Below are 10,517 nucleotides of genomic sequence, written 5' to 3' on the forward strand. Positions count from 1 at the left end.
GCAGACTGTATATAAACTAAAATAAAAGGAGATAGAAATAAATATTCTGTTACTAAGAGAAGATCACAGAACAGCTGTATAATAGGTTGTATTGTCCTAGATTCTGAGATTTCTTAAGACATGTAAAAAAAGGTATATATATATAATCAGTCAATGTTTTCTGTTCCTGGCAGGCCAGTACCCAGGAGGAAAGCCACCAAAGCCAGGTAAGGTAAAATAGGATAGCATTGGCATTCTTACAATGCTTTATAATGCTGTGTTGGGATGTCAATCTCTTTTGTTTTCTTTTATTATTCAGGATATGGTGCTGGTCAAGTAGCAGGCGTGGGTGGTGCTGGCCTTGGTGCGGGTTTTGGTCCAGGAGCTGGTTTTGGACCTGTTGCTGGAGCTGGTTTTGGACCTGGTGCTGGTTTCGGCCCTGGTGCTGGTTATGGACCTGGTGCTGGTTATGTACCTGGTGCTGGTTATGGACCTGGTGCTGGTTTTGGCCCTGGTGCTGGAGCTGGTTTTGGGCCTGGAGGATTAGGAGGAGGTGAGAGTTAGCTACTGTTCTTTACTGCAAAAAACAGATTATTACTATATTATTAATATTATTATTATTATTATTATACAGGATTTATATAGCGCCAACAGTTTGCGCAGCACTTTACAACATGATAGCAATAGACTACTTGCACATGACTGCTGAAAAGCATTGGCATAATGACATGTATTAAATCATAGTTACATTGAATACACTTTTCCCTTTCTACCCCCATAAAAAACACATAACTGTTCAAAGCTGAAGGATAGGACCACAGCTTTATTGGTTTTACAATGAGTATGTGCCACAAACATCTGACAATTGGTACATTTTTTACAACTGATCACAAAAAGTTTTACTAATCAGTGGTGTTCTGTAAGCACTCAAATAACACAACAAAACTGTCTGTCCCAACCAGGGGCGGACTGACAACTCATGGGGCCCCCGAGCAATAGGGGATCATGAGGCCCCTGTGTCCTTGCCCAAACTCAAAAAAGCCTATGAAAAAGGTACCAGGGGCATCTCATGGGGCCCCCTACTGACCCCGGGCCCTCGGGAAGTGCCTGAGTTTCCAAATGATCAGTCCGCCCCTGGTCCCAACCATAAGTTCAGAGCAGACATCTGTTTGCTAAGGTCATCAATTAGAGGCCATTTGACTGATGACAAGATTAACCCCTTTAAAAGAGCTGTGACAATAGGAAGCTAGTAGGATAAGAGAGTGGAAACTCATGATGTGGGTTCAGGTCTCATCTGGTTGTTGTGACTACTTCTTACATCAGATTAACTATTCTCAGTTGTCCCTTTCCTCTAGTAAGCAGGACCTACGCTTAATTACATATTCATTTATTAAAGTCCAGGAAACAGCTTCTAACCCACATAACTCTCCAGTCAGGAGCCAACTTTTCAATGACTCAAGGGCCTGTTCATTCTACTTCCCCTGCCAATGAAAAACAAAGCAGTAAGAAAGATAATAAAAAAAATAAGCAAGCAATAAAAAAGATTTGATGCTATTGCTGAATATGGAGTCGACATGTGGTAAAATAAAGTCTTGTTTTTTTTGTATACCCAGGGGCTGGAGGCAAACCACCTAAGCCAGGTAAGAACACATAGATTACAATTCCCTTCTGAAATACTACATTATACAACGCAAATTCAGGCTCATCCCCACATGGTAAAACTGTGGTATTTGTCAGCATATATGAATTAGTGGTCGTGACCCTGTTTTAATAAAATATAACATTTTACCTTTACATACGTGTGATATGTTTTTTGGTTCTCCACATTGAATTGAATTATTCTAGATTGCAGCCCATTCATATTGCTGGGTCACACTTATAAGCCTACAGTCATAAACATTAATATAGGCTGATATATTTAAAGATTACCTTAGCATAAACTGATGTTTACACTATTCCCCACAAATGATGTTTAAGATTATATGGGTAAAAGTGCTAAAAAAAGTACCTGTTTGTGTAATCACCAAATATGGGACTACATTCTGAGCTGTAGCATTGGCCATGTTAGTTTTGATTACATAGGGGCATAAGGGGGTACTTTGTGAGGCAAAGGCAACCAATCAAGGGCTACGCCTTAAGACTGATCCTCCTTGGATTGGTCATATAACCCAGAACATAGACTTATATAGGTAAAGGGCATGTATGTTTTTCAGCAACTTTCACTGATATACTGCTACTTTTCATGTACAAGAATTTGTAGCCATAGATCTACTTAAAAATATTAGGGCTTCTTCTAGAATTTCTTTTTCTTGCTGGGCTTGGCTGATTTGTAATGTTTGGTATATAAATGCAGTAGTTAACAAGCTTTTATTCCATTATCAGGTTATGGTGGAGCTGGTGCTAGTTTAGGTCCAGGAGGATTAGGGGGAGCTGGATTTGGAGGTGAGATTAATTCTATATTTACAAAGTATTTAATTTACTTATAACATACAGAAAACCAGATAATCTATATGCAAATTATTTAGCTGAATGGACAGAAAAAATATTTTCACTGACTTTATAAATTACTGCTATTAAAGGAGCCTAGGCAAGGATCACAGCAGCAGAATGTTTCAAACGCACTTGGGAACCACAAGGCACAATATCAAGGACTTCAGCTTTGTTCTGTGAAAGACTCTTCCCCCCTGACACCCCAGCAGCACCAATCCATCTCTGGAGGTCTCAGATTAGGAGACAGATTGGGGCTGCCAGGGTGTCAGCAGGAGAGAGTCCTTCACAGAGTATGGCGTAGTTGAAGTGTTTGCACTAAGTCACTGCTGATGTGCCCTGTGGTTCCCAAGTGCCTCTGAAACATCCTGCTACTGTGTTCCTTGTCAATGCCCCCCATGGTCTTAAGGCTTTGGGTAGATGATTCCTGATACAGACCACCTATATTTTGGGGTTTATCCTATTGGTAAGAGGCTGCATGTTTCGGTGGTGGTGGAGCTCACTATACAGATAAATCTCACGAGAAGGTAACAGAATTTATACCAGTTGTGGAGAGGTGTTGGAGTTCACTTGGATTCATCAGTTTTATTTATCCATTTTAAATTTATTTGATTGTTTATTGTATCATAAAAGCGATGGTGGCACCTCTGTGCCATATATATTTAATTGAACTTTATTTGATTTTGATTGCACCATCAAAGTGGTGGTGGAATTCATATGAACCATATATATTTTATATGTATTTGATTTAATGTGCATTATACCAACGGTGGTGGAATCCACAATAGGTGTTGTTTTGTCTATGTTTTATGCACAATGTGATTTGTGACTTTAAAGACACAGAGCAACATTAATTTATATTTCAATTTCTATACACTACTATTTAGCTGTGTTTGAGTGCAGATGTGACAAGCATTCATTTCATTTTATTTTTTTATTAAAGCTGTAGTAAAATGCAGGAAAAAAAAAGTCCCCTGTAAGGTAATGTCATAATGTGCTAGTATGGATTGCATACTAGCACATTGTATAGGATTTATCTTAAAATTAAGCCCTCCAGCAGCACGTTGTCACCACTGCAGAGGCTTCCATATTCGCCCGGTCTTCCTTCCTGGTTCATAAGCTCCGGCCATCTGACTGGCTGGGCCGCGATGACGTCACTCCCACGCATGCGCACTGGTGTCGTGGGCCTCGGCACAGTACTCTGCAGGAACGGCATGGGTACGTTGTTCCTGCAGAGTGCATGTGCCAGTTCTAAAAAAAAGAGAATATCTCCTAAATAGTACACGTTTAGGAGATATTCATTTTACCTGCAGGTCAGCTTATATTATAGTTTATAGCTTATATTAGAGTTTACTACCACCTTAAGCACTTAGCACAGTTTCTTTTGTATGTCATTAAAGAGCAGTACCTACTATAGCTATAGTTATACATGAAATTAAGGAAAGGGTACAATACATCCAGTAGTATCTAAATGTAAGTCATCAAGTGTTCCGAGTTTGTATGATTTTATTTTTTAACAGTACTAAATGGTTAGCTATGTATTTTACCATACTAGGTCTACCACTGAAAAGATTTTTGGTTAGGGTATGTTTCCTACATTAGCATTGGTAAAAAACAATATACAGAAAGGACCATGTTTTAAAACTGGAAAAAGTTGAAAATGGTTTAATTCCATTTCTACAGCAGTTTAAAAAATAAAAAAAAATAGACTGATGCTCTTTTGCCTTTCCTTGTATATATGAGAACCATTGTTCCAATGGGGGAAGGGAATACTTTGTTTACATAGCCATACAACTATGTTCTCTAAGACTGTCTACAGACATACAAAATAAATATTAATGTATTATTATTTGCAAAATATGCATTATTATTTGCCAACTTCTTGTTATTCAGAAAAGACCAAGATAGAAATCAATCTTGCATTCTATGTTCTGAACACTAGAGGGCAAACACACCTAAGTGTAAAACATTGTGTATGTACTGTATATTTATTTATTGAAATTAAACTGTTTTTCAGGAATTGGAGCTGGACAGCCATTAGGAGGTTAATAATTATTTCTTATTTTATTTTTTTAACTATGGAGACACGTGCATATAAATAACTAAGCTATTTTTAATTCTGTTTGCAGCCCAAAAACCGGCCAAATCCTACTACAGAGGTAAAAAAAATTACGTATATTTTTATGTTTTTAATAATAATTATATGTATAGGTAATTTTATAAAAATAAGCTAGGTATACTCCTGAAAAATATATCCCGAGGGATTCTTATAAATCTATATTGCCAGATGTTACTTTCAAGCTATCAAATAGGTACTCCACACTGAAAAATTTAAATAAATAGAAAAATTTAATAGTTAAATCGCTTGCAAAGCTTTTGGTAACTAAGTTTTAATAAAAATTAACTTGCTGGTTTAATTTGCAGCCAGCTATGACTTTCAAATCTCTGAAAAATGTAAGCATTGCTTTCCAATACAAGGACATTTAGAACACTCCTCCAGTATCTAATTTCCCGCTCATGTGATTGGTTCATTGCGCACTGCAGTTTTTCTTGTGTAGCACTTACCAGGAAGGAGCTGTTGATGTTTGGGTCCCCTGGTTTCAGATAACAACCCCTCGGGCAATGCCACACCTTCTGACACAAAAAGGCTGAATAAGGAGGACTTATTTGGAAAATACACCCAACAAGACAACAATAACAGAACAGCCACAGCAATACACAATAACAGATAAACAAATTTGTACAACAGGGCTTCACCTGAATCCTGAATCAAGGGAGGTCCTAACTAAAGGGGCAGTACTGGAAGCTAAAAGGTCCTTCAGTCTCTCCAAACCCCTTCAAACTGGACAGTGTAGTTTTAATCATTGGGGCTCAGAGTTCTTGCGTTGGAGCTGTTAGATCCAGTTGTTTCCCATGGTAAAGGGTGTTAGTCCCCAAACTACTACGTTTTAAGTTAGAATGGTGCTGTCCCTTTTAAAAGGAGTTTGTGGTCAGTGCCCTCTTACCACTGTGCAGTCTGTTAGGAAGCTCCCTCATACGCTCTGATGATGGGACCCTGTGGCGTTGGCGGCCATTCTCATGAAACCCTTTCCTCCAGGCTGGCTATAGTTTACATGCTGTTTCTCATCTCTTGACCAACTCCTGGTTTCAGTGGTGTATTTAGTTCATGTGCTGCCCTAGGCAACACTAAAATCACCCCCCCCCCCCCATCCCAGCGCTGCTGTTAGAAATCATGGAGCCCTGTACAGCCTACCTGACAGGGCCCCACCCCTGAAAATAACAGCAGCCACAGTGAAAAATATACCCTCACTACTGACACCTGTGTTTTGTTTTTTTTTTTATAAATTACCAAATGGCAATTTTACATTGCGAGACCACGCTGACAGGTCTGCCCCATGTGTAAGGGGCCTAAGGGATAATCACTGAACCATGCAATAATCTGCCTGGGTAGCTCTTAACCCTTTGATGCTGACTGTACGCAAATTTGCGACCTCTCTGCAGCTGGGCGAATCACGGTGGTCACATGACCCTAAAACCCCTTAAAGGGCTGGGAGACGCCGGCGTAAAGAGGTTAAGCAAAGTAAAAGTGAAATCAGGAGGTGGAAATTCATATGTATATAAACAAAAACAGGGAGGGAGGAGTGACAGCGCGGGACCATTGTGCAGTGTACCAAGTAAAAAGGGCTTTATTAAAATCTACAATGGTTCTACGCACCTGTGCTCCAGGCAGGGGAGAGGATCAGCGGACAGCGCCCGGACCGCTGTCATGCACTTGGCTGGGTGAAAGCTGAATACAGCCGTCAGGATCCTCTGCTCTGCCCGGACCGGCAAAAACGCATACCTTTCTATATTGTGTACTGGTGTCAGTCCAAATCATCTAGTTTGGTTCCTATCTGCTCTATCCTCTCTCTGCTATCTGCACGAGTCACTTTCAAAAGGTTATGCTCTCACCAGACAATCCCAGAAGACAGCCCGCCTCCCCCTCCAGCACACAGCAGGTGTTTGACAGCCTCAGCTGTGCAGGTAGGTTTCCCTTTGAGATTGTGTAGAGGACTATGTGTCCATTCCCTACACTCAGGTCTCTGATCACATTCAGCTCCCTACTCGATGCTGTGCAGTGTGAGATGTCTGATTCCTACCTCCTGCCTTCTGGAGCTTAGAAATGCTATGTAAAATGTATGCTTTAGGAGGCGGTAGAAGAGAGAGTGCGCCAGATAAACAGGTGCAACTTAGGAGGATTTGTTTCATCTATGTGTATCACCTGAAGCTAGTGAATTCAGTGGGTATATGTAAGGGTTTACAACCATTTAAAAGTTAAGTATAAAAATTTAGGATAACACGTCCCTCCAAAGTGAAGTACTGGTAAAGCTTGAAATTCTTCAACTGCAAATAACAATAAATCTCATATAAAAAAATTAAAGAAACAAAAACAGCCAATCAGGTTTTAGTTTTCATTTGCATGCACACACTAAAAAATCTGACACCTTGAATTCGACTATGAGCAAATGTATCTGTTCCTTTTCCTCCATTTTTAATTGATATTAACACACAGAGGAATAAATATGATATATCAAAGATGGATTAGGGCAGAATGGGGCCCTGGGACATGTAGTAGCTTTGGCTTTCCCACCTCTTCAAATGACATTGATAAGCATTCCAATGGCACAGAGATGCTGCTCCATTTGCATCATCTATACAGGCATGGTCTGTCCATATCAGACACTAACTGCCAACAAGAGCAAGTGACAGACAGGTGCACTGCTTTAACCCACTTTCCTATCCTCCACTTTTCAGCTGGAGCATCTGTACCTGGCCCCCTGGACATTCACCACATCCTAGGCTCCTGCTATAGTTGCCTTCTTGATTATCTGGCCTTGCTTTTATGCCCTCATACTCCTTAACTGTGAACTACAATTTTGTAGCAACTACAGGACATACAGGAGGAAGGCAACATGCATCATTGCAGCTGTCAACTCTCAAATCAATAAACAAAATTCAGCACCCTGTCACTTATCACAATAATCTACTAAACCCAAAAGAAAAGTAAACTTTCACCCTTGAAAGTAAAATACATATAACTAAACTCTTCTTTACACCTGAATACGTCTAACTCAATACATATAATACATAAATAAATTGAACACAAAAATTAATAATAAATTATTAATAAATAAATAAATCCCCCAAAAATATAAACCTAAATAGCCCAAAAGCAAAGAATGTCCAAAGTGTCTCTGTAGAAAAGTCTTTCCAAATTCTCAAAACAACTGGTATCCCTCTTCAATCATCCAGAATGGAATCTCCAAAATTCTCTGTGAATATCATCATGATTATATTGACCTATTGAGAGATTGTTTTTAAAAAGTTTTTTTTCTCATGTGTGAGTACACGTTATGCAGTTGGCACGATACACGGCTTTTCACAAGTTTGCATGTTTGCTCAGTTTAAAGGTAGTACACTATTATTAGTTTATTTTTTTGAGGTTCACAGAGAATTTTGGAGATTCCATTCTGGATGATTGAAGAGGGATACGAATTGTTTTGAGAATTTGGAAAGACTTTTCTACAGAGACACTCTGGACATTCTTTGCTTTTGGGCTATTTAGGTTTATATTTTTTGGGGATTTATTTATTTATTAACAACTCTCAAATCAGCTGCTGCTTTTGATCCTAATGGCAAAAGCAATGAAGTCAGGCAAAATACAGCAAAAATTAGAAATGTGAAATATTTACTATATATGTTAACTTGCCCCAGAACTCATTTTTTTCTGTTTTTGGTATGCGCCTTCTTTATAAAAATTTTTAACCCCTTTCGACAAGGCTATAACAATTTTTCAGCCTCTTTAGCTTAACTGTCCAGATCGTTGTTTCTTTTCCATTAATTAAAAAATGTAATCTTAGATTGTGACACAACAATATAACTTTGTAATGGCAATAGGGAATTACGGTGAGAATATTTCACCATTGCAGCCCTTAAAAATGTTAGAAGTCAGCATGCAATTCAGCTTCCCAGTAACCACAAAAAATCCACTGTGAACTGAGGCCTAAAAAAAAAAAAGAGATTAACTTTCTAATCAAAGCAATGTTTGCACTTTTACACTTCCTATACAGAAATTCCAAATTGCCACTATCCTGTTGATAAGTGAATTATCTCTGTTTCTCTGCAGGTGGTGGCCTCTGTGGTCAAGGAAAGTACTGTGGCAGGCGGAGAAAATAACCAGTCAGAGAGCTACGAGTAACCTCATCAACTATGGTGCTACTGCATGGTGTGAATGTAAAAGGATTCAAGTATCCCCCCCGCCCTGATTTTTCTACCCCGGATCCCTTCTTTCCATCCCATTTCTTCCCCATCCTTCCATCCTCTTGCCCCTTGAACTTCCACCTGTAAATGATGAGTCAGGCAGCTACACTTTATGCAATGAGCCTGCAGTCTGACATTAATAAAATGGCAGGCGAACATATACACACACATTGATGCTGTAAGAATATATCTATAATGTGTGTATGTGTATGTGCCAATAAATCAGAACACAGTCTATGAATGCACATTGAGAATTCTATGGAATTGTGCATACTTGTATACAGTACACCCAGACATTAACAAGTATGGACATACATGCACTATATATATATATAAATATATGTAAAGTATACAAACATGCACATCTATACATAGGAGTTAGTTGGCATTCATCTGGGCCACCATGAGACCACATAGGTCCACTACAGAGGCTGGTGAAGTGAAACCTGCAGAATAGGCCTAGTAGACAGTACCATGACTTGATTCTAAACAGATGAGCACTGTTAAACCCCCACACAAACATTATTGTGTCATCTTGTAGGTTTTTTTTGCCTCTGATGGGATAAATAAAGTGGAAATACAAGGACTACTGGTGGCCTGGTATCAGGCCAGTAAATACGATTTGCCTTCCCTGTTAAAGAGCTATCTTCTGACCCATTGTCTTTTTCCTGTCTCTCACACCATGGCCCCAATAAGTTGTTGTTGCTGTAACTTATACTTGGAATTAAATCCATTGTTATGCAATCGGCCTGCAACTGTACAGGATATTGTTTTTATATATGTTATTTGTCTTAATGAAGTGTGTGACTTCTCCCTCTCCCAGGGGGGAGCGTGATGGAAGAGATTTCAGAAGCATCATCCTTGAAATTTACATATTTTCTACCTTTTTTAAATAAAATGCAGAGCGTAGCTTTTTTTTTTTTTTTTTTTTAAACTGGTGCCATTCTCTGCAGATCTGTCAAAAGTGGGAGGCATTACCCTTTATTTTCAGAGAAGCTTACTAAAGTTTCTCTGAAGTTAGGGAGAGAGGCAATGTCAAGAGAGCAGGGAACAAGAACTGATATACTTGTAATTATTATTTTTATTTGTTGCCAAAGACACGTGTAACATATTTAAACTTTGAGGCATGGAAGAAATTAAAAGTAATGAAAAGGTTGTAAGATTAGGTAGAGTGAAGTCTCCCCCCCCCCCCTTCCCCTCAGGCTTTGTTCCCTCTCTTGTCTTCGCTCTGTCTTCCCCGCTAACCAAAAAGCTGCAGGAAGCTCTAGAGTCTTCTTCCCCATGTCTCTGGTTGTGAGGGGTGTGTTTGATGTGTGAATGCTTTAGTTTACTGACCACCCCCTCATCTTCCAACTCTCAATGTATTCCCTCTTTTACTGCCTCCAGTGAAAAAAAAACACTTTTTTGTAAAAATAATACTGAAAAAAAGTTATTAAAAGTAATTTTGCTTAAATAAAATTAAAGAAATCTTTTTAAGTGAAATAATGTTTGATGTATTTTTTTTCACTTTGGTTACTAGGATGCAAACACATGTACAGCTTCATAGATCAAGAAAGTAAAAAGTCTGTTTAAAAAAAAAAAGTTTTATTGCACTTCTTAAAAAGGGGAATTAGTCAGCTATTTTTACTGCCTGTGTCACATTAGGGAAATTACCCTTCATTTCCTGTGCCAGAGACACAACAGGAAGTGAAGAGAAATCCTCTTAAATAATACTGAAAAAAAGTTATTAAAAGTAATTTCGCCTAAAGAAA

The 10,517-nt window shown here is 38.8% G+C and overlaps 1 protein-coding gene across 6 annotated transcripts in view; it reads left to right on the forward strand.

Annotated features, from left to right (window-relative positions):
* ELN (elastin) overlaps positions 1 to 10,251 on the forward strand; it is a 157,480-nt gene extending 147,229 nt beyond the window's left edge. For all 6 annotated transcript variants that reach the window (XM_089657245.1, XM_089657265.1, XM_089657271.1 and 3 more), the window contains 7 exons: positions 174 to 206; positions 299 to 532; positions 1,593 to 1,619; positions 2,362 to 2,421; positions 4,484 to 4,510; positions 4,596 to 4,625; positions 8,633 to 10,251. In XM_089657245.1, coding sequence (XP_089513371.1) covers positions 174 to 206; positions 299 to 532; positions 1,593 to 1,619; positions 2,362 to 2,421; positions 4,484 to 4,510; positions 4,596 to 4,625; positions 8,633 to 8,682 — 461 coding nt within the window. In that variant the 3' untranslated portion in view covers positions 8,683 to 10,251. The remainder of the gene's footprint in view (positions 1 to 173; positions 207 to 298; positions 533 to 1,592; positions 1,620 to 2,361; positions 2,422 to 4,483; positions 4,511 to 4,595; positions 4,626 to 8,632) is intronic.
* Positions 10,252 to 10,517: the final 266 nt, after the last annotated feature.

This window comes from Staurois parvus, unplaced genomic scaffold (assembly GCF_062004578.1).
Source record: "Staurois parvus isolate SC_StPar_1 unplaced genomic scaffold, SC_StPar_1.0 ptg000029l, whole genome shotgun sequence".
In the NCBI taxonomy this organism is placed as follows: domain Eukaryota; kingdom Metazoa; phylum Chordata; class Amphibia; order Anura; family Ranidae; genus Staurois; species Staurois parvus.